This window comes from Acanthopagrus latus, chromosome 21 (assembly GCF_904848185.1).
Source record: "Acanthopagrus latus isolate v.2019 chromosome 21, fAcaLat1.1, whole genome shotgun sequence".
Lineage (NCBI taxonomy): Eukaryota > Metazoa > Chordata > Actinopteri > Spariformes > Sparidae > Acanthopagrus > Acanthopagrus latus.
In genome coordinates this window covers 20762796-20788128 of record NC_051059.1, presented here as the reverse complement: position 1 = coordinate 20788128, position 25333 = coordinate 20762796, and the positions used below count along the sequence as shown (strand labels likewise).

Sequence of the window (25333 nt, the reverse complement as noted above, 5' to 3'; positions counted from 1 at the left end):
AGTGGAGAAATAGAGTCAGGATGAGGGAGAAAGGGGAGTGTTGCAAAAGCTACGAGGTTCGCCGAGGAGCGGTGGCAGGGGAGTAGAGAAAAAAAAAAAAACCCAGGATGATGTTAATGAAGTACTTATTAAGGACAGACAGTCGTTAATCTAGTTTCTGTTACATCATCCATACAGTATTAATGCTGGCAATCCCAGGCTGCGCGCAACAGACATGAAACAGCGTGTAGCACCTCCGCGGTGTTAATTGGACGTTGATGTTGACAACTTCTTCGGTAACCTTGGAGGCTGTGGTGAACCGGGCGCCGTGAGAGACAGGCTGTCACAGTAATAACTCATAGACCGCGGGTTGAAAACTCTGAATGAAGGATTAACTTCATTCATTTTAATTCCTATAGACTAAAAAGAAAATGAAATTAAAGCAGCAACAAATAATTAATAGACTGTCAGCTATTACATTTATTTGCCAATTGTTTTGATAATCACTAAATAGGTTTGAGTAATCTTTTAGAAAATGCAGTAGGGTTTGGGTAAAAATCATCCAATTCCACCTTCTTAAATATTTTCTGGTTTCTTCTCTCTTCTGTGACAGTAAGACAACTATCTTTGAGTTGAGGACAAAACAAGGCATTGAAGGTGCCATCTTGGGATTTGGGAAACATATTTCACCATTTTCTGTGATTGAAAATGAGACAAAAACAACAGACTAATTGAGAAATCCCATCTCGATAAGAGCCCAAATATAAAAATGTTTTGCAGTGATGCGTCAAATGTGTTTGCAAACGGAGGCGGATTATTAGCACTGAAACAATGCACTTCTTTCTTTTTCAGTACTTATAAATAACCCCAAGGATAATTTACTGCATTAGGTCCTATAAAAAAGACATTCTAATACTGCCGCATGAGGGACAACTTAAAATGTACACCGATACGATATATCTTTCATATCTGTGGATAATATCAGTTAACCAATGTATCAGCTGGGCTCTGAATCTCAAATACCAAGAGCACAGAGGGACGTACTGAAACTGCTCAACAGTTTTCTTGTTCTTCTTTGATAGTAAATGACACCAACACCCCATCAGTGGTCTGAGCTCCAAGTCTGGGCAGAGTCAGCTAATACACCTGCTAGCAGCTACCAGCAGCTAGTGGCTACTCTAGTTACATGCTGCTGCCTGTTTGCTTGGAGGGGGAATACAACAGGTGGCCTCATCTTACATATTGCACCTTTAATTGCCAATCAAAACATTTACTGACACGTTTTCTGGCAGTGAACTGAGAAACCGATCGGATATACTACGCTCGCCTTTCAGCAGATGTCAGGAGATCGTTTAAGGCTTCAGGGTTATGAGATGACTGCGCTACATTTTAACCCCCCACAGCCTCACTTGTCCTTGCCTCACCTTCACAACATGCTCCCCATACCTGTCAGTACTTCCTATATTGCCCAGAGCAGTCGAGCCCGAGACTCTTCTGCCCGTCTCCCCCCTCTCTGCTTGTCTTTCCTCTGTAATTAGTAAGGATATATGAGCGACCTCTCCCCCCACCCACCCCCTACTTGTGTTATAGAGCGAGCCGATCCAGACTCCTTGCCTCCAGAGTGAGCTATGTGGCGCGTGGCCTACTTCCTCCACTCCCATGCCCGAGGGAATAAAAGCAGTCCGTAAAAAAAAAAGTTGAGGACACAGCAACTGGTGCAGCCCCAGAGCGAAAAAAAAGCAAGGGGAGGAATTAATTCTTAACCAGAAAGACAGAGTGCATCTGACTGCACTCATTTTTTCTTCTCCTTCCACATATCTCGACCTCTCTCGCTGTGTTCTCTGTCTCCTTTTATTTCCACGAAACTCTTTCATCACCTTTCACCACAGCGCTTTTTTCTCACGACTAATCCATCTGAAAAACACTGCATGGATTCATGTTGTGTTTTATGCTAGTTTGGTAGCGAACACAAAGAGCGTTCAGAGCGCACACTCATTTTATTTCCTCCAGCTTTACTCTCTCAAGCAGTGCAATGCCTCCTCGAGCATCGTGTGGTAAACATCTTCAGTCACTGGGCCCTTTAAGTGGCAATAGCTATAAATAGAGTGGTTGTCTCATTAAGGCCCAATCAATCGAAGATAGAATTACAGGGGAAAAGGAGGGGAATGCTGGGATCCGAATAAGCACACCGAGCTATTGACACTTAAAGGAGACAGAGGACAGCGCGGGGCACAGCTCTGGGAAATATCAACAGAGATGTTGTTCACCGCGGGAAGATGGATTGTGCGAGTAAGAAAGGGACGTTAAAGTAAAGGAGTTTGTCCTCTCACTTTCTCTCACTGTCTCATTTGTTCCCATCACAGTGCTCTTCCAATCTGCATTTAGTACAGCACAGTGCCGATTCACTGCCGGCGGTGCACAGATTATGAATACAAAATTGAACAGTCGGTCGAAGTCGACTCCTTTTTCAGTTAAGTCGTACCGAGCTGGCCTCAACTCGGATGATTCAGGGGAAAAAATTACACATTCCGTCTTCCTCGCACAGTTCAGTGGACCGAGCTTGGTAATTCCCTTTTACAAAGATAGTCCAAGTGTGTCCATAGTGACTATCCTTGCAATACAGACTTTTGATGAGTGTGTGTAAATAGGGCAGAAGGCACTCAGTGACCTCATTCAGAGTGGCAGCGGCCCCGGTGCCCTGGCATTAGCACTGGGATGACATTTGGTAATTTCGTAAAAGCCGTGCTAATTATTTACGCATTTTCCCTCGGCAGCTTAATGAACACATCGCTCACTGTCCTTCAGGACCGGCGAAATGGCATCAGACGGGGAAAGGTGCATTATGAAGAAGCCACATGGTGGAAATTAGCATCACTGTTGGAGGGGACGGATCCGATGCTGAGGTGTGCATGTATTACTTATGCACTGAGGGAGCGACTTGTAGTTTAGCATCTTGCAGGCAGACCTCTGAAGGGGTCGGAAGCCAATAAATAGCATTCTCACCTTGGTGTATTGCCCATGCTAATCCTAATCCTTAGTCCCTTGTCTGCTTACTGAGTCTAACCCTCAGTTCAAACCTGCCATTATTATTTTTCTCAACACATATACATCTACATTTAGGGCTTTTAGCAGAACCTTTCCTCCAAAGCGACGTACATTTATCACAAGAGAGAAACCACAGCATATCAACATTGATAGAGTAAAAAAGAAATAATCGAAACAATCACGTGATCATGTCAGGACACAAAGACAGAAAGAAATTAATGAATAGCATTTGCCAAATTTATAAGAGGGCAAAAATAGTTAGAAAAGTGTCAAAGACACAGTCTCACAACATTTATAATGTGGCTCCAAACATAGAAACAAGCAAAAGTGAGCGTTTTTTTAAGGGAGCCTGGCCTCTTTCTGCATGAGCAAAAATATAAATTGCCTATATTGATTAATGTTTGCTGCATTTCTAAAACTGATTTAATCTGGCCCTGGGTCTTAGTGATGAGATCTCAATGAGTCCTCAGTGTGTCTTGAGGGCATCTGCACTTGTACTTACAGCAGTCCACTTGTGATTGGATCGGTCAGGATGCATAGAAATCGGAGGTCTCAACAGGGCCTAATAAGTACAGCAATAACTGTCACATCACTAGCTCCGTTAGTGAGGCTGCATGATTACCTGAGCCCCAGTTTCACTTGTCACTGTCTGCGCCCTGTTATTCACCAGCTTCCTGCTACGCTAGACTAGCTGTTTTCGTTGTTATTCCTGGTTTCAGTCCCCTGTGGATGTTGCGTGTGCAATGCTTTGCTGCATCCAGGTCCCTAATTGAGACATCCTCAGGTCCCTCTGTGTAGGTGTGCAACGTGGCACCTACTTTCTGGGCCAAAGTGAGGCAGAGAGAGATGTTGCCTGGCCAGGCTGTCTAACTCTGACGCTAGCTAGCGCAAAGTACAGTGTGTGCCGCCCACAGTGCCTCGCGGAACACAATACATCAGGCTGAAAGGGAAAAGGGATCATATAGATTATTTTTCTGACATGCATCCAAGTGTGTGGCCTTGGAGTCACGTACCAGGAACACAACCAATTTCGTCATGCCACTGTTTTTTCTCTCGCTTTCCCTCTTTTCATGCTTACACGCACACACACCCTGACCTTGTAATATTTCACCATAGGAAAAAAAAGAATTGTAATATTCATCTCTGGTACGGCATTGGTTTTCTTAAAGGATGTGTATATTTCTCACGGGGCTGCTGCTCTCCACACTCTGCTCTCCCGGTCTCTGACGGAAGATATTTTTCACTGGTGCGTCAATACCGGCCACCTCCCCTCTCAGGAGCTGAAATCATTTCCTAGTCCTGCTCTGATCTTAACCTTACTCTTGTCTTATGCACCGAGGGGACCATTCCTCTCGGGAGATATTAACCCTCCCCGCGGCCTGGGGAGACATTTGTCAGCGCGGAGCTGACATTAACTGTTGTTGCAGGGGCTGATTGTCTGAGCCGCGGGCTGTACTTTATGGAGCCTTTTCGTTTCCACCAACATTGATCTGCCTCTGCTTTATACTATGTGCATGGACTGGTAGAAACAGGCCTGTGTGTATGTGTATCACTACGTGTGTGTGTGTGCGTGCGTGCGTGTGTGTGTGTGTGTGTGTGTGTGTGTGTGTGTGTGTGTGTGTGTGTGTTAAGGTGTTAACATCAAGGGGAGATGAATACCGACCCTTTAACACAGGAGCATATAGTGGGTTCAGAGAAGAACTTTGCGGCACCAGTGAGAAAGCAAGCAAACGGGACTATAATCTTAACAGGAAAGAGACTAATCAGTGATGAGGGGGTGGGGATGAGAGATGTTTTACCTGGGACACCTTGCGCACCACCTCCCCGCTGACCACCAGCCCCTGAACGAAGGAACGCGCCGCGACAAACGTGCGCGTCACAATCATCTTCATAATACGGGGTATGTCTCCGAAGGGCCGTAGTGTCTCCATCTGCTTGGACACGCAGTCCAAGTAGTCCTCACCTGAAACCGACACACACATCATTAAAATCTTCATAGAAATAGAACAAATAGCTTCGGTGCTTTTTTTTAATCCATGGTGCGAGGTGTCCAGTTTTGGAGACGTCGGCTGTAGAGATGTCTGCCTTCTCTCAAATATAATGACACCCTCCTGCAGACACTCGAGATAATCCGCGGACCTCACTGCGAGCAATTTCACATAGGAGCTATTTTCTTTCTATTGGACTGCAGCCTTCGAACCGTATCGCCCAGCAGAAAGAGCGAGAGGCCGGCTAACTGGGCTAGATAGCATTACAGCCTCTTGCGGCCTGCTTCTGTTGCAGTGATACGGTTGGCGGGAAATGGTCCCATAACATGATGCAGCTCACAACAAGGTCTGTGGATTATCTTGAGTAACTAGGTCATGATTTCTGGAAAGAGTGCTGAGTTTTTAAAATGTGTTTTGAGTGCGATCCTCAGTTCCATGCAAGAAGGCAGTCATGGCCAAGACCTCTAGAACTCTGCAGCTCACACCAAAACAACCCAGATGGATAAATGATGACACAGTAAGAGGAAAAACTGTGTGAAAAAGAAAACAGCTGGATGTACCTGCAGGGGCGTATTGCTTGTTCGCATGTTGGAAGAGCTTCTCCAGCAGCCTGGACCAGAACTCGTTGAGCACCTCCTCCAGGTTGACGTTGGAGCCTCGGTAGTAGTGCCTCAGATCCGTGTAAAGGTCGGAGAAGACCTGCCAGTTCTGGGAGTAGAGGAGGCCGTACGTTTGGGTGAAAGTCTCCTGTAGACTGATATCTGAGCGGTTGAGCAGCTCCAGGAAGTAACCTACAAACAAAGAAAATGAAATGGTTTTAAAAAAGAGAAGGAGGGAAGCGCCTCTGAGTCATTTTTAAGGCTTCGGTGAGGACAAATATAAACTAAAATGCGGGAAAGCAGATTATTTTTTTGCAATTCCAAAATTGTCCTCTCCTCTTCTCGCTGCTTTGTGCTGCATACCAGCGCTGCCTCACCGTCGGTGAACTTTAAGCAGGAGTATGCAAGAGTGTCTCTAGGGGATGTCAGACAATTGACAGCGCTTCGGGGTGAAGTATATACTGCTCCAAGTGAGGATTTACAGATATAGGGTACAGGCAGAGGCAGTCAGGCTGGCAATCTTGGAGGAATGAAGTAGGAGACCGTTAAAGTTTGACTGAGACGAGCACAAACAAAAACAAGAGAAGCACACAGCAAAAAAATCTGAAATAATGCCCTCATGTTTCCACCACATCACTTACATACATGATTCGGACATGATATCGCACCGACGGAATATCTGATAGAATGCTGAGTCTGCAAGGGAACATTTTGGGGTTCAGAAATGTTATTTACTTTGAAGCGATGGCCTTTGGGTCAGCGCTGAGTTTTGATCAAAGGGCACACTTTCACACATGGAGTTTGTTTTTGTGAATCCAGCTGGTTGCATGAAAATTTTCACATCAGTGTTGTGCATAGAGAACATTTTTCAAATGAGGTTCTGTTAGGCTCTGTTCTGGCAGCAGAAAATTCGGCAGCAAACAACACCGTAGCCAGACCATCCATCCATTCGGGCCAAGGTTTTCCCGCCATCTTCCCTTACAAAATAGGTTCAAGCTGGGCGTGTGTGTGTAGCGGAGGGGAGATGGGAAGCAGTCTGCAGCAGTGTTTACTCTGCCGGTGTCTTATCTCTGCCTGCCACCAGCCTAGATCGGGAGGAGACGAGAGAAAAAAGCGGAAGGTTGTGGCCTCCACAGGGGACACCCAGCCTGGAGCTAGCTTATCCCCCCCTAACGAAGCTGTTCTGAAAAACATCATAACGCGCAAAAAAGAAAGAAAAAAAAGCACACCACGTTGCCACATATTTAAACCAAATTCAAAGACGCCCTGTCACCGTACAGTTTCCTTGACAACTACAACCTATGGAGGAAATAAATAAAGGCAAAGTTATACAGCAGCACAACTCCCAACGCCCACATGCGCTCGGCCTGAAGACAATCACAGCACTTGGAGTTACATAACGTGTTAATATGCTAAGCTCATCCTGACCCATCTGCGTGGCATTATCTAAGCACTGGCCTTGTTGGATGGATGTACTGTATCTCTGTTCTGCTTTTTCCCACTCATTAATAAACACCAGCCGCTCCACCACTGCTGTTATTTGCTGCCTTCCTCCGGCATTTTTCTTTTTTTTTGCAGACTCACAGCTAAGAGGTCTACTCTCACCGGAGCCACTGATTTGAAGAGATGTATTTAGCGCTGAATGAGCCTCAATCTAAAATCCACTCTGAGACATTCATCATTTCATATTCCTGCTTTTGCTTCATTTAAAGGCCATCCGGTGCTTGGTACTTTTAGAGCACCTTAAAATATGTACTACCTTTGTTTTGGTGATGAGAACTCCAAGCCCCGGTACATCAGCTGCACATTACCCCCCTCTACAACCACAGCCTTGACATTTCCCTGAAGTGGGTTTCACTGTAGATTATTAGGTTATGTAATGTTGTCAGTCAGTTTCTGGTTTTTGATGCATACTTGTCTCCAGGCCGAAATATTTGCTTCTAATTGGGTTCACAAACACAGTGGGGGGCTGACATCTATAAGAATCTAATTAAAAAAACAGCTTTATTTTTAAAGCAGCCTCAAGGAGCCTTCGTATCTTGTTGATACCGGCGGCCCCTGTGGACAAAAGTGGAATGAGCATCACTGACTCGTGTCCCTCAGGTCTTGGTCCGTCTAACATGTGCATCTGTGTTGAAGGCGAGCGAAGGGAAGAGGCGACAAAATGTCAGTGCTGTTTATCTTTTTTTAAACTCAGCTGCCTTCATGATGCATAGTGGTGATGCAAAATGGTTTTATTTGTGGCTACGTAAGAGTAACAATTACTAATGTGATGATGGTGAAATGAAGTTGATTTTGTTTTAGTGCCACACCACCACCAGGCAGTGAGAATAATTAAATTCATCCCTCAGCACTCCTCTATAAAAAAAGATAGTTTTAAAGGGGCTATATGAAAGAATTTTAGTTTAAAATGAAATAATTAATTAAATAATAACCAGAATATGAGGATGTAACAGAAAAAAGACCGAAGAGATGCTATGCTAATCATCTAGCTTTTTGTCCATATTGTCTCATTCTACCAGGCCACCATGTCAGGATAAAGATATTCTATCCGCCTGCACCAGCCAAGAAGTTTGGCGTAAAATAAAATGAGTAGCAGAAAAAGAAGCCAAACCAGAGTTAACATTATTGTTTCACTCTTACATGAAGTGTGACGCTAAACTTATGAGTAACATTTATTCTCGACTGGTAGGTCAACAGAGGCTAATGCTAATGTAGCAATAGCTTAGGCAACTGAATACTATGTTAGCTATGTTAGCTGTTGGATGAAAGAGGGAAAGATAAGATGGAGGTTAATTTGATGGGTGGCACATTCTTACATATTGCACCTTTAATTTCATGATTTTTCTAATCCCAATGGGTCCACAAACAGTTTCTAGAAATAGCCTATTCTATTTGTCCATGGTCTTCTTTGCTAATGTAGGTCATAAACTAAAGGAGACTATTTCATAACCAGTCAAAAACTCCCTCTGGTATGTTTAAATGTTGCAACATTTGGTCTTTTGCTGTATTGAGCTCCTCCTCACTGGTGTTACATAATCAAATATAATTTTTTTTAAATGTTTCTACTTCAAAACAGTTTTAATGATGTGGCAGGCTTGTCGTTTTACTAAATGTGTGCATGTCATTTAAATAAACTCACCACCTAACTATTTGGTTTGAAGCCCTACTGTCAGACGACAAGATCTGTGATGGACTACGTTCAGTTTGTTTGATATATGAATAAATGAGGTTAAATGAAAAGAGTCCATTACGCAACAAGGATGACGCAAAATGTTCTCAACAAGTTAGAGAAACCTTTCTAGTCAGCTCCTCATTATAGCTGCAGACCTCAGAGCACAGAGTGAACGGCAACATAATGAATGGTGTGGTGCCTCGTCTTCGGTGTGACGCAAGTCGTTTCTTAGATTATAACCATCTCTGAGGTAACTGCTTCTGACATGCTGTAGCCGTACGTCCGGCACACTTGTGTAACAGCGAGCGTCCCTGGCCGGATGACACGTCATTCCCCTGTTCACTGACCTCCCGTCACTCAAACTCTCTGGAAGCGCAGCTCCGGTCCGGCCTCAAAGCACCAGGAGAGCGCCGTCGATGTCACTCACACGGACACACAAACGCATCCACAAAACAACATACTTCCAGGAGTCAGCAGAAAAGCATGCGCAGAGAGACACCAACTTCAAGGCGACAGCACATCCACACATAGACACAAGAGCATCACTGGCAACCACACACACAAACACACACAGTATCCAGAGTACACAGTGGCAGGCAGGCAGGCAGGCAGACAGACAGGGAGCAGCTGTGACAGGTGCAGCTTTGCTTTTAATCCCCATTAGGATTCACTCCTGCTGTGTACTGTCAGCCATACTGTAAGAAAAAAAAAAATGCTAAACGGCTCAACGAAAAAGGGTTTCAGCAGAAGTAGTTTCATTTAGGTGCCGGAGTGAAGTTGTTCCCCCAGCAAATGAATTATCCACGTTTCTGTTTACAGTCCTAATGTGTGTTTTTAAGTGCTCTGGGATCACCACATGTGGAAGGCAGATCTTGGTAAATGGTATCACGCTGTCCAGTTCTCCTCTGCCCTTCAGCTCAAGTGAATAATGATCATCATTAGTATGACTCAAAGCCCCCGTGCATGTGTGCGCGCATGTGCTTCTTGTGTGTGTGTGTGTGTGTGTGTGTGTGTGTTTCAGATGACCTTTCTCATTCCTCATCTGTTTGTGTCTCCATGATATGTGGAGCCACGGGCTCATCCCTTCCTTCACCCCCGTCTGCCTTTAACTCTCTCTCTCTCTCTCTCTCCCTCAATCCTCCATCATCCCTCAAAGCCTAACCTCCACCCTCCTCACCCATCCCCAATCCCCAGTGTCCGAGGAAGGAGTGATGGGAGAGGGCTCTTAATTGCTTTATCCCAGCAGATCGGGTGTGGAGGGACAATGAGGGGACAAACAATAGTTGGGGTAGTTTTATCCATTGTTTTTTTGAGAGTAGTGGTGGTCATGTGGGAGGACTGTCACCATCATGAAATTTAAGTTGATGAATAATTGTCATTGTGTTAATTGCTTTTTCTCTACATCTTATGCCACTAGCAAAAAAAAAAAGTGGTCTCATCTAAGCTGAAAGAAAAGACTCAGCAGCCGCACAGTCTGGAGCTTCATGCTAACACATTGTATTTGCCTCGAACAATGACTGGAACCTAATTCACCTGATGATTTATTGTAACATTTCAAGGATTAAGCGGGTTTTTACTCCACATGTGGTACAAATTTGTAGGTGGCGCTCATTCTGGTGCTGTCAAACCACAGCAAAGGAGGGAGGTGGAACAAGATGACATTGTTAAAAAGTTGAATAAATAAAATCAATATTAATGAAACAGAAATTCATGGAAATATGACTTTTATGATCCTTTTTCTGGTCAGCTGCAACAATTCCAATCAGGATCAGGATATATATTAATTGTGACAGGCCTGCACTGGAAAATCTGACAGTGTGACTTTAGTTAGTGACCAATTATCAAGCAGACTAATCATTTCCAGTTGTTATAGCTTTTTGACTTGTACAAGTAAAATGGTCTCCTTCATTTGGCAATGCTGTGATAATCAGTTTCCTGACGGTTTTAAAGTAAAGCCAACTTTCTAAATGTGCCGTGTAAACATGAGGAAGCTGTATCGCTGAAAATTGCTGTTTTCCTTTAGTCAATGACGAAAGTGACTGTATGCTGCCCTGGAAAATCTCAGTCATTAAGGACTGCATCAGGTTAATTCATTGTCAGCCGATCCAAACGTTTGTCTCCTGTGTCTGCCACAACGTAATTCACCAACTACTCAGGTAAAGTCCAAACTATTCACAGTATTCTGATGAAAGTCAAGCAGACAAAAAGTGCAAATTAATGAAGACACCAGCAGTCATCCTGACAGTGAGCAAGGACTTTGTTTTCATTTTTTCCTTCATATTATATAACCCAGAACACAAATTTGCCTTCAAGGTCTTCACAATCTGTACAGCATATGGCACCCTTCATAACCATACCAGACTCATTACACGATATATTAAACAGAGTGGGACTGGGCTTTGATTCAACGGTTAATCATATTGCGCTCTGTGATCTTATCTTAACTTGATGTTTCTGTCGTCCAGATTTCAAGCAAATAAACAGGCAAATGAGCTGCTGATGCGCGGCTCATCGGTTTGACTGTTTTGCATGCGATTTGGAAAATGTGGCGCAATATCGTCGCGCGCATCGATTTTTTTGCATCATGAGAATGTTTCCCACCGCTGGTCGAGCGGTGCTACAGAGAACGACCCCGCTGACTTCACACCGTCATTAACAGTTTCTGAGGAAATCTCCATCACCGCGGTCTACTCCGCCGTTTTCACTCTGCCACTCCCTTCTGACTTATGCACACACACTCGTTGCGAGCCAAGTCAAGCATGTGTGTCTTAATGACTTTCTTCCTGCGGTGAGAGGGGGAGTTAATGATTTCATTTGTAATCACTCCGAGCTTCACATCCAGGCCACCTTGACATGTAGGAGGCTTATTTCAACTCTCTTCCTACCTTCTCTTATCCCACCACGTCTAAAGCCTGATTAGACACACACATACACACCTTTGAGTGCACACAGATAACCCTCATATACTGTAAAACCACGTATTAAGTGTTTCACCTTCTTCTGCAGTTCACTCTCTTGGTCTTTTATCAATCAATACAGTGCTTTAAAGCAGACACGTAGCCTCAGCCTCCCCCCATCTGTCTCCCTGGTGCGTCTCTATCTTCAGTCCTCCTCCTCCTCCGCACTGTCTCTTGTGTCAAGTTCTGTTATTGACCAGATATTCTGTGCAACACCAGAGGTGCCACTAACACTCCTCCATGCCGCTGTCAATCACTCTCGCCGAGTTCACAGATTGATCCCGGGTTACTTTTCTCGCACAGAGGTATTAACTGGCCAAGGCTTTGTGCTGCTCATTCCACGGTAATCCAAGAATCAGTTTCCTCATGCAGAGAGCTTAGCGGGTTCTGGCAACATGCGCCGCCGTCTAATAAAGTGGCAGCTCGCAGCAGTTGATTGCGCGATCCGATCCAAAAGTGGCTGGTGATTAAGCAATCACAGGCCGACGAGAAAAAAAAAAAACGACGTGTCTGTTCTCACCTAACTCTCCCGTCTCCTGCAAAGAAAACTTCACTTTGTTTCCTCCAACATTGTCTCAAGTGTGCAGGAAATGTTTCAAGGCACTCGGGACCATGTTGGAGGACCAAACAAAAAATAAAGAAAACTTGTAAAATATACAATCCAAGTTCTGGAAAGGCTTGATTTTCGAAAGAACACGTTTCCCACTCATGTTGACATGAATGCTTAAGAACGCAATAGGTTCATAGAGGCCATAAATAGAAAACCTAGCTGAGAAACATAACAGATCATTTTGATTTTTGGCAGTGCACCCGATACTGACATGGGAGGATTAAATAGAAAAATGAGGATCAGTGAAAGAATGAAAGGGAGTAGGAGAGAAAAAAGGGTTGCAAAAGCAGTAATTGTATATCTCTTTTCAAAATCTGACAGCCTTAATTCAATTTGTCCATTTGACAAGTGCTGAATGATCATATTAGCTGGATGGTTCTTTGGCAAGGAAGGGAGAGGCGGGGAGACAGAGAAGAGCCAAGGATGAGGCTCAGTCCAAGAGGAGAGAGGAGGAGAAGAATCAGGTGGCACTGGTGCATTAAAAAAATTCAACTAAAAGGATCACAGAGAGCACGAACCGTACCCCCGCCAACGAGGCTCTAAATTTGTTATTACAACAGCAGAACATTTTAAGCTGCATCTGGTTCTGATCTGCATCAAAACAAACAATCAGGCTGATTGGCTGACGGCTGCCCTGAATTTTTGGAAAAAATACTCAAATCCTGTCTGGGAATATGAGGCGACTGCGTGAGAACGAGCTGTGCAACATTCGTGTGATTCAAACTCAAGGAGTTATGACTTTATCATGTTGGTGTCGCGCCGCCTGCGAGCTTAATGCCGCTGCATTTTTTTTTAGAATTGCTCATTTAGTCACCTGTATCTGGTTTAAAGTGCATGTAATGTAAATGTAAAAATGGTTTCATGAATGGCAATATTATGAATTTACAAGAAAACCCCAAACAAATGATCCCAGAACATCATCATTAATGTTGTTCCAGGACCATTGTTGAAACTGACCAGTCACATTCTTGGTTAGATTGAAAACAAATTCACCTTTACATTAAACGTTAAACACGTGTGATATTTTAACCCAAACAATGATTTTGCAAACCTAACTAGTATTTTGATGTCTGAAAGTTGCCTAAACCTAGCCAATTAGTATATAAAGATACAGATAATTACAGATAATAACAATTGAATGAAACATTCAAAGCACATTTCAATCCGCGATCACTCGATCAAGCGTCCCAAAGAAAGCCCACTCAACCTCAGCAGCACTTTGTGGTGTCCATCGATATATCACTTAGAAACATGGCTATGGTGTTTCAGGGCAGCACGTGTCACAAAACTATGACATCACAACAGCATGATCGGCCAGGAACCACATTAAATATTCTAGGAACATCATCAACACGTCCTAACTGCTTTCCTCCTTATTTTACTGAAATATGTTGGGTATGCTCTGAGATATCCTGTAAAAGACCCAAACAAATGTCTACTACTTGAGAGATGTTGCAGAAATTGACAAAGACGACAGAAAACTCAGACTGCGAAACACCGACAGCCCCTTCAGCAGGAACCAGGTGGCTGTGGGATCTCTACTTTCTCTACCCCCTGCAGTACCCATGATCCTCTGCCTTTCCTCACGTCCCCACCTGTGCAAGGACAATGAAAAAATAAGCGCAAACGGCCATAAACAAACATGGCTGTCCTGGGCGCACTTGAATGAGCAAACGATGATCTGGGAGCCATTAGACTGTTTATATGTCAGTCTGACTTTCCATCAATAACAACACTTATCACACACATACTGTGCCCCGGGAGCACTGCAGGCCCCTTAGCCAGCATTTAGATGCTATTAAAAGGTCTCCTATATCAAACAAGCCGACACATCACATAATGCCTGTCATTTATCAACAGGCCCTCTGTGGAAGTCTGTATTCCACGATTCTCTCTCTTCCCTCTCTTGTGACTTTGCCTGGCTAGCATTATGCACAATTCACCCGTGCCTGTTTCTCTCCCGTCCATCTGGTTCTCTTTTTCAGCTTTTTCCCCTCACTTGCTTCCTCCCAAAACTCCATACCATTCCTTACCCTCACTATCATTTTGCCCCCCCACAACCCTGCTGTCTGATCTCACTTTCCACTGCTTTCTTCCCAATAGCATCCTTTTTTTAACGCTGCATTCCTCTCGCTCTCTCCCTTTCTTCATCCTTCCAAGGCGCCACTGCTCCAAGTGAGTAATGTGTTTGGCATAATTAGGCCAGTGTACTCCTGGTCCCCGCCGACGTGATTTGCATGCAGATAAATTGAGCCAATCAAGCGCCCACAATGGGAGCAGATGTCCTTGTCTTTTCATGACATCATCAGAGGTGACCCTGAAAGCAAGGAAATTAGAAGGTGGGCGGCAGGAGCGAATCCAATCATGTTGTCTAATTGTAGGAATCTCGCAATCGCAGATGTAGAACGTGTCACCGGTGTCTCAGCTCGGTGAGCGTGAGTTCAGGGATTTGGTGAAAGGCAAAGAAGAAGAAGAAGAAGAAGAAGACTGGGGCTGAATCTGGTTGAAAACTTGTGTTGTTAAAACTGGAAGGTTAATTAATACAACCACTTAGTGCCAGTGAATTTCCCCACAATTTTCATTCCAAAGATTTAGTGAATATGTTTTTATCCTCATTCTGGTCTGTTTCCAACTACTTAAAAATATTTTTTATTTTTTATTTTTTTGTATTCTGCTGTTAATGTGTTTGGGGTGTGTTTCATTTTGCTTTGTACTTTCCCGAGTATTGCTAAGAACAGTTTCTCTTCAATACCATTTCCATCAGGGACAACAAATATCAGGTAAAATGATTTCTAAAATGAAATCAGTTGCCAGATTTTGATCAGCTCAAACTATTGAGGTAAAATGCAAAAAGCCTCCAATGAGTCTCATCAAATAATGTTTTGGGAAGGTCTCTTTTGGGAAGTGAAAGTGCCCTCGTCAAGGCCCCTATATGACAGGAGAAAAACGTGATCAGGTGCCCTCTAGTGTGTCCTTTCCAGTGTCCCATCAGTGTGCTGGTACCCATCAAACATCCTGAATCCACCACAGGTCTTAATCAAACTTTAAGCAGTAGTTTGTGGTGCTGTTACGTTCTTTTAGGGCAGGTCTCGCCACTCAGCAGCCATCTTGGCAATGTCCCGGGAGCAGTTATTTGGGGCTAACAAGACAAGGCTCCTATCTAAATGAATAGAGAGAGAGGTATAAGTCAAATCTGATGGAAAACACACAAAAAAAGTTTGGTTACTTTGCCCAAAAATAAGGCTTAAAACGCTATCCCCCCCCCGCAGGTTGGATTCTTTCTTGTACACATGCAGACGGTTTCACGGTTGATATCCTTCTCTTCCATGCTTGTCGGAGTTTTCTGCTCCCATTTCAAATCAATGGAATCTGTCATGAATTTCAACTCTGTGCTCACATCAGTGCAACAACATGAGCTACATGTGATTCCCAGCTTGGCTTTCTTTCAGAGGAGGGTGTGGGATGTGTGTCATATGTCATATTCGTATAAGAACAAGCTCTACAGACTTGTTTACTGAAATGCTTAAAGTGTTTTTTCTGCTCTTTTATAAGATCTTATGCAGAGAAGTGTTTCGAACAGTTTGTCTAGACTTCGATGTACAGCGGATAAACCTCGCACTGAAACACTGCCATATCCTCAGATCTTCAGCTTTAACCTGGAAACGCATATCTCTTCACCAGAAAATCCACTCGGAGATCCGACGCGGCCGCTCTTATCGGGATCACAGTACAGTGTTTTTCTCAGTATCTGAAGCACTCAATGAGCCGCCGTGCTGTTTCACTGAAAAGAAGTACAGCGGGGTGTCGCTTCCTATCAGCTGACGGCGATACAGACTTGTCCTTTGATCCAAGTTTATTGCCTGTTTCCTAAATCTGATAGGACACATTTGAGTGTGCTTGATGTCATTCTCGGGGATCACTCTCCGCGGAAGGAGGTGGCGTTACTTAACACGCCAGCTGGGGCCAGCTGGGAGATGTTCAGAGTCCTACTTAAATGAATAAATAAGCGAGTCCTTGCTTGGTCATCTTGAAAAGAGTGTACCCATATAAGCCAGCCAGCCAGCCAGCCAGCCAGGCCTCTTCAAATCATATTAAGCTCTATGACCACTGATCTGCCTTGAACTGAAATGGGCTGGAAGACACTGGCCGATGCACACTCGGCTGCTCATAAATACAGTGTGTTGGCGCGTGAATGTGTGTGTGCGCTCTGTGTGTGTGTTGACGATTCAAGACCTGGGTCTCTTTGACCCAAAACTCTTCTTATCTGCTGTATATAAACAACTCTGAAATAGGCCTGATAAATCATCTGGGCTCTTAAAAGTCTTCTTGTTTTGTTCGACAATGTTCCAAAACCATAAGATTTAATTTACTGTCAGGTAAAGAAACAGGAGCAACAAATCATCATATTTGAGAGGCTGGAACTAGAGAAAGTCTGGCTCTTTTTGCTTAAAAATGACTAAACAAAGAAATTATGTTGAGATAGTTTAAGTTGTCTGATGAATCATCCCAGCCACACCTGAGGCTAGATAATGCGATCAAAACAACATCGAGCCTTCATGAACACGGCACACGCACACAAGCATGAGGCGTGAGAGGCAGCCCAGTTGCCAGAATAAAACCAGTGTTCGAAGCAGGATTTTAACTGGTCTCTTCTGATTGGCCAACTTATACACACCTGTACCTGTACCGCTAATAACATCAGAGCAGCTGTGCTAAATCAGTTCTTACGTGCCAAACCGTCCACTAGGTTTGGATACAAATGTGTGACTCTGTGTTGTAGTGTGATGTCACAAATTGATCACAGCTGACTGCTGACGAGGTGTTCAACAGCAGTGTTTTCTGTGGGAAAGAGGAGGTTCTGTCATTGTGGACCTTTATAAAACACTGGAGGAAAGGAAAAACAAGAACAAAAACATGGGGACATTCAGCTGTGTTTGTGGCAACAAAAGCTGGATCTTTTTGATGAGATGTTGAGACAAACTCTCAGCCGTTTTTTTTTTTTTGCAACAACAGAACCAAGCTTAAACATAATCTCCTAACCAGAGTGGTTTTTGGGCCCAAAAAAAAAGCAGACCATGAGCACAGCATCATCAAAACACAAGATTGGAGATTAAAACCTCAGGAAATGGAAAGCTGCAATGTAAATAAATACAACATTTCAACGGTTTTGAGGTCTGCAGAAACATACGTCGCTGACATTATCATGCATTGTCATGAATTTTGGTCATATGGTCCATGCTTTTGAAAGTTTCATTGGATAAACTGTATAAACAAGTCTAAATCAGAATGTTTTTCCACAAGGTAAAAAGTCTGGTATATGTGGTGGCAGTGCAAGTGAACACAACACTCGCAGACACACGCAGTGGATCCAGATGCCAGCGATGGCACCATTAGGCCGCACACCACCTGCCAGGTTTAAGGCTTCCGTCTGTCTAACACACCTGGTTGCCATCTACCACACAGCTCCCTTTGGTGCCATCACTCTCTGTGTCCTTCCTGACCTTTTCCCTCTCACTTTCATATGTAACAGCATCTCTCTTTCTCTTTCACACTCTCTCCAGTTCCACCTGTTTATTTCTCCTGCCCTCGTCCTTGCTCTGACGGCACGTCGCCTCTTTTCACGCTATCTCATTATTCCATCTGTCTCATTCTCACTTGTCCTCTCCTTCAACCTCCTCGGCACTTTATTCGGCATCTTTGTTTAACATGATGTATTATTTAGTTTGTGCCTCTGTACACAGTATGAATGACAGCGGAGAGGACCGAGTGCAAACCGCATTGCAAACATAACGTATGCAACGAGCATTTTCGTTCACACACTCGCGCAGTGACACACACACTAAATTACAAATTCACAAACACACGCATATAAACATCCATCTGCAGGCTCACATACAGCGCGCACACTCGCAGGCCTGGGTCCAGCTGTATGTGAGCATGCCGGTCCTCTAATCTGTGGCTTGGTTGGGGCTTCTTTCAAAGTCCAAAAAGGCCTAGCCTGCCTGGGCTGGAACAGTAAAACCCTACACTTAGCCACATGGCGCTAGCTAGCCCACACCCTGCTAAACACAGCCAGATGTGCAGGGACTGGCAGCGCAGTACAATGTCACTGCACTCCTCCTGCGACCATACGAACACAAAGACTCTGGACATGGTTAGGAATCAGATACCCCTCGCCTACTTTAATCCCTAATAACAACCTTACTTAATATTTCCTGCCTAACTCGAGATACTCTTCCCGAATAGTAAAGACGTCAGCTGTTTACTGAAGCCCGAAACAGGAGTAACTTGTCTTGCTCTGCACCTTTCAACAGCTGAGGATGACAACATGATGTCTTTAGTAAAAAAAGAAAAGAAAAACGGCTGGGTCCTGCCAAAGTGCCGTTATCATCATGTGGCAGCAAATGTAAAGTATTACGGTCCAATTAACCTCAGTCTATCAGTCGGCGCTCATCTTCAGAGGACACAGTCAACAACAGATGGTCTGTAGACCTCAAGGTCCCAACACACATATATCCCTCCCCTCCCCTTCCCTCCCTCTATCAGCTCCCCGGTCCCCATTTGAAGCTCGTAGGGGTGAGATAAGGCGACGTGAGACACAGTTTATAAAAGGAGGGAACAGCATGTACAGGTGTGGCTAAACTTGGCGCAGCAGTTGGATTTTTCTGTTTCAAAGCAAACACTGCAGCTTTCTGAAATCTGTACGTGCAACACATCTGGCGAGCATGCAGGGGGGGAAAAAAACACACAAGGTCCAAATGACTTAATTGTGAAGCAACACAAGTTGCAACGTTCATGACGTGCGACTATTTATCCACAATGTTTTTGGATGCACATCATTGGAGTGTTTAGAGCTCCGAGCTGAGTGCTGCTTGAATGCGAGTGCCTGTAGTCCGTGTTGTTTACTGGCACACTGTGCTAAATGAGGTGTTTTCCTGAAGAATGGGAAAGTTCAAGGACCGCGCGATGACATAAAACTAACTTACTAAGTAGGAGAATGTGTGTGTCTTGAGCGAGTTTGTGTATTTACGTGTGTGCACGCGCGCGCGTGTGCCAGCGCGCACCCTTGGCAGGGCGACCGTATTCCTTTGGCACAGCAACAGACTCCCGAGTGAAAAGGAGGCGGGACCGTGAGACAGAGGAACACAGAGCGATAGAAGAAGAGTAAAGAAATGTCAGTCAGCCACTAATCACTGTGATCTGAAAAGGTCAAGCTAACTAGCCGAGCCCAGAGCCCCAGCTGACAGATCCATTGTCACCGACTGGCCAAGGGGAACAAGTGGAGCACAGAGACACCCTTCTATTAACTGGAGCAGGTCATTAGACACAAATAATTGCCTCGGTGCGCCAGTGTTCTAAGATTGAAAATCCCTCTCTTCTCTTTCTCCCTCGCTCCTTTTCTCACACTCGCACAGCAATTAATTCCTGGCTTTATTTCTTATCTATACATAGATTATTATATCAAGAACTTAAACAATATTTTTCTGGTGTCATGGAGCAGATTTAGTGGTTCAGACTTCTGCAACGTGTCATCAAAGATGGAATTGATGCATTTTTTGGTTTTTTTGTTGTTGTTTTTTTTTTTTTTATAAATACACAGACCGAATCACAGTGTTTGTTTAACGTGAATAACTTCCAGGTAGAAAACCCCTGAAACACGTATAAGTGCACATTCAGTTTGTCTTTTTTCATGATGTTGTTTCAGAGTGCAAACATCTCCTCCATCTGAAATGCTTAACTGCCGCCGTCAAATCCCAACAACATTTGGACTAATTGGAGACCTAAATAAGCTGTTGGCCCACGGAATAAAGAACACAACAGCTCAAGTTTACCCCTAACCAGCATTAATTCCGAGAAGTCGCACTCGAGTAGATATCAAAGACGCTAGCAGAGCCACACAGTGCACGAGATGAGCACAGCAGAAATGTCCCATAATTCATTGTGATGAAACAAGCTTGTTGATTTCTCATACCACCACAATGCAAATCAACCAGTAGTTGTCTTAATTTTTTTAATTAAAGCTTTATTTTAACACAAATCAAACTGATTACATCCACAATGCTCCTGTAGGGGAGTGTCGCTGCAACATTTTTCATTCTTCACTCTTATATCTATCTATTTATGTGCTATATGATGGCAGCTAGATTTGCTGTGCCTTAAAGAAATGTATAGATATATCTCTTTATATATTTAGTGTGTTTATACAGAGAATATACACATATATATGGTTGGTACATGGGTAAAGAGCAGCTTTAAACAAAAAGTCTTCATGACAGTCAACAGTCTTTCAGTCAAAGACCTATTCCACATTGATTTCATAATTATTTTTCTTCTGTAGACGTATTATGGAGCAGATGGAGTGAGAGATATATATATATATATATATATATATATATATATATATATATATATATATATATATATATATATATATATATATATATATATATATATATATATATATATATACACACATGGACTGAATATTGTTATTGTTTCATATTTGCTTTGGATCTGACTCAGCAGACTTGGTAGCTACCAAAGTTCAAAAATTCAAAATCAAAAAGAAAACCTGGCATTCTGACAAAACCCCTGGAAGGCATTACACCTGTTTCTGTTGAAGCATGACAGCAGATCAATGCTCCACATCAATCTGCAGACTGTACGATAGAAAGGCCTTTAAGATATCTCCTTCACTTATTGTCAGCTGTGTGTGTCTGTGGGTGTGTGTTTGCGTGGAGGCAACGCGCCATGACTGTCAAGACAGCGTATTATCAAAACTGAAACGAGAAACACTCCAAATCACCAAAAAAAAAAAAACCACTGGAGAGAGCTGATGACTGTTGAAGAGCCGCAGTGCTCAGCGACTCATCCATTCATGATTCACTCTTTCTCTCTCCTCTCTCACTCGCTCAGCACGCTCAGAACTCACCGTCGAAGGCCTTGTACTGTCCGGTGAGGGAGTTCTGTAAGGACCGGCCGGCGTCTCTGAGCAGCCCCTCCATCTCCCTGCGGCTCAGCGTGGCCAGTTCGTCCTCCATGCCGCTGGTGCAGCAGGTGTAGCCCTGGGGACAGGTGCGCAGGTGCTCCCCTAGCAGGGTTAAAGAAGGGAGGTGGAGACGGAGGAGGAGAAAGGATGGGAGGAAGGGAAGATGAAGAACAGCAGTTAATAAAAAGGACGGTGGATATGAACATCAGCATTAACAGGTCTCGTCAGTTCAGTCGGTGTTCAGCAAAACTGAGATGAACAGTTCCTGTTAGAAAATACTCGCCAGTGAGCGCGGATGCGGCTGTTTTTTTTTTTTTTTTTTTTACGACCTCAAACCCCGGCTCGTTGGCAGCGGCAGAGGCAGGGCTGCTGTGTTCGCATCGCCTGATTACCTGGCAAGATGTGGAGAACTGTGCTGGAAACGGGAGCAGTGGAGCAGGAGTACAGCATCAGCTCCCATACAGTTTTAATGAGCGCTCCTGACACGCATGCCTGTGCAAATATGTGCACGCACACACACACACACACGTGGATACACAAACTTAGAAGAATCCACGGAAGTAAGAAAAAAAAGGGATCTGTAATCTCTGGGTTTTTATGTGCCATGAAACATACAAACAACCAAATAACGTGTGAGGATTTAAAGCGGAGGGGCCTCGAAGTTGATTAAACCTGCCGTCAAAGCCGGAGCCGAAATCTCAACAAGCATCACCCACATCGACGGAAGCCTGAGGCGAACAAAATCTCACGTTGGCGATGCTCGTTTTAGGGGAGTAGATCGTGTATGATGCAACACTTTGACTGGCTGTGAAAAATGTTTTACTTTTGAAGATTCCTCCCCAGTATTCATATTCATAAGACACGATCCTGCACACACACACACACACACACACACACACACACAAGCACACTATGTTCAAAACACAAGAAAAACAAAAACAAGGATGCACCAGCGATGTGGAGCGGGGAAACAACAAATCACATTGAGACATTTGTGCTCGGATAAAGAAAAGAATGAAGGTTTTTTTTTTAGATTAATCTGTCAGTTTTCCAAAGACAATAAAGACAAAGGGGAGCTTTTCTCCCGCTCTTATCAAACATACAAAATATTTATCAAAGCTTCTGATGCGCCCACGTAGACGACAGCAGAGAAATATCAAAGAGGAGCAGAAGTGTGCAGACACGATGGCAATCCTGTTCTGAGCTCGGTGCTCAAAGGTCTCAGTCTTGTTGCTGGGTGGAAAGGTTTTAATACGTATTTTCATTTTCTTACAAACAAGGAGCTTCCAGGTGTCTAAACCCTCGGCTGGCAGAGTCTGGCTCAACTGGTAGTGCCAGATTTATGGGTTAAAATACATCATCTCTGTTATTATTCAGTGTCAGTGTGTGCAGCTGGTTGCGCTAGATAGACTGCAGGTTGTGGCATTTCCATTTTCATCGTATTACTTTCTCCATGGTAGAGACACCTAACTGAATCCAGCCCCGCTCGCCCAAAGGCCCTGCGGTGACGAGCATCCTGACCGCCTTCTCTGTAACCTCAGCTTCACGTTGCTCTCCCTTTTCTTCTGTGTTTCCTGCTTGATCAGCCTGTCACTTTACCTAATCAGTTCACCTGGATTTACACAAAAGGTATTCAGATGGACACAAACACACCCTTACTGTAGCAGTTATGACCGTTTCTCTCTGTTGTAATTCAATTTAAATAAACAGTCACTGACTGTGTGTGTGTGATCAGCATCTAAACTGAGACTTCTTCGATTATTTTTGGATGATACATCTGATGCGTGCACTCGCATGGTTTCTGATATCGATTATTAGTAACCATGGTGACTGATGACCAGTGTTTGGAGGTTACTTAAAGCTGCACAAGGCGTTTACGTCTGGTTATGAAACAATGTCTAAATTTAATACTGATGCCTCAATATGACTTACATAAGCAAACTAGACCATCGGCAAGAAGATTGAATATTTCTATTTGTCTTTAAAGCATGCAGACTGGAAGAGCCCAAGTTTGTGTTTTCCCAGGCAAAGCTTCAGTGAACAGGCCGTTAGCCGGTTGAAAAGAAGCCGAGGGGATATTTTTCTTTAGATAATTGTATTTTTGACATTGTGCTATGTGGATTTGACAGCGGAAACACTTTTGCCCACAGGGGGCCTCCAAAATCAACAAAATATCAAAGTTTCTTGCTGCAGCTTGAAGGTCCTTGAGTATTTTCTATTTTCTGCAACTGTGATTGTTCAGTGTTGATGGGCTGTTATTTATGATGTGTAGCCAACAATCCAAAAAATGCTGAATATCAGACCCTGATAGCTGAACAGGCCAATGATTGGTCTATCCCCAATTTTTTACCCCCAATACGACTATATCTGCAACAAAATATACTTTTTGATGTACATCGAAAGTGCTTTACTCCTGATCCTCCTGATCTACCCTAGCTAATAGACTGAAGTCTATTAATAAGGCTGATGCTAAGTCTTGGACTAGGTCTAAGCCTCAGTCTGATCATCAAAACCTTTGTAGCTTACATGTTTAATTACTGGAAAACATCTACATCATCATCAGATCACTGAGTTTATAGCCTCTGCACAAAGGCGTACACAAATGCAGTAAACACATATAAGTACAGGATTAATGATCAGATGTCCCCCCAGGCCGTCATTAGCATGCACATGGCAGCGTTTCAGGCCATGGGCAAGTCTATAGGCAGAGTGCCGCCATCGATAAGATTGATCCTGCCGTCCTTCTCATCATTAAAGCCAGTGATTTCTGGCAGCAATCACAAGCAGTCATTTCACCTTCATTTACTGTATCCACGGCCCGAGTTAATCACCGTGTATCCCCACCGTCCCGTCGGTGATCTCGGCTATATTTTACAATCAGCCTGTGTATGGCGAGAAGCCCCTCGCCGCACTGATTGTGTCAACCAAGTTTCTGTAACTGTCCTTTAAGTGCCTCATCCGGGCCAACTCCAAAGTGGAGCGATTAAAGGCAATTTCCCTCTTCGAACCTGAAAGTGGAGGACGGAATCGGAGGAGGAGGTGACATTGAGCATCTCTCAGCAAACCCTCGAGCCGGTCCTGGTGTGACTCACCATCCGCACACACAGCGAGGAAGAGAGTTTTTAGGCCTGGAGAAACGACGTACGTATGCAAATCTGACGGGTTTAGTGAGGGCACAAAGGAAATTGAAAGAGAAAGTAAAGAAATGGAGCGAGGATGGGAAGAGTGACGGAGGGGCTTGATGACGGGATGGAATACAGTGCGATCGGGGGTCAGCTGCAATCTGTCAGCCCCTGGGATGGCCGTTTAAATGCCTGGGCTGGTGTTGGTGTGTGTGTGTGTGTGTGTGTGTGTGTGTGTGTGTGTGTGTGTGTGCGTGTGTGTCTATAACGGGCCTGTGGCCATTTCCTCCAATGCAATCTGCTCGCTGCTTGCCATTTGAAGGACATCTGTGCAGAGAACAAGAACACACACTTGGATAGTGGGAGGTGTGAGGCTTCCAGATGCAGCCGGCCAGAAACAACCTCTTCAGCGTGGGTCCATTTGCAGAATACACTCACAACATCTGCATGCAGTTTTTAAACACACACACGCACGGTCCTGGACACACACCATCAAGGGAAAGGTCACCTGTAACGGAGCGTTGCATTTCCAGTTGGGTAACCTAACAGTCGGCTAATGTTACAAACGGAGCGGCCTCAGTTAAGCCTCTGTGTGTGTGTGTGTGTGTGTGTGTGTGTGTGTGTGTGTGTGCATGTGTGTGTGTGCATGTATGCATGTGTGCATCTATTTAGGTGGGAGACAGTAAGCCACTCTCGATCAAAGTGTAGAGGAAACGTATTCTTAACACCCAGACGTGACCCTCCCGCTTTTACACTTACACTCACACTATCACGCTCTGTTGAGCACACACACACACACACACACACACACACACACACACACTTTCAATCTCATAGCCGGAGGATACTAGAGTAATCAGCAGAGGAGG

At 44.2% G+C, this 25333-nt stretch overlaps 1 protein-coding gene across 5 annotated transcripts in view; it reads right to left on the bottom strand.

Annotated features, from left to right (window-relative positions):
* The window catches only part of gpc1b (glypican 1b), a 76883-nt gene that overhangs the window by 11034 nt on the left and 40516 nt on the right, over positions 1-25333 (bottom strand). For 4 of the 5 annotated variants that reach the window (XM_037084344.1, XM_037084343.1, XM_037084345.1 and 1 more), the window contains exons 4-6: positions 21286-21444; positions 5573-5803; positions 4824-4987 (exon numbers count right to left, since the gene is read on the bottom strand). In XM_037084344.1, coding sequence (XP_036940239.1) covers positions 4824-4987; positions 5573-5803; positions 21286-21444 — 554 coding nt within the window. Of the gene's footprint in view, positions 1-4823; positions 4988-5572; positions 5804-21285; positions 21445-21734; positions 23005-25333 lie in introns of those variants that run through there. The other variant, XM_037084342.1, reaches the window with a different exon arrangement.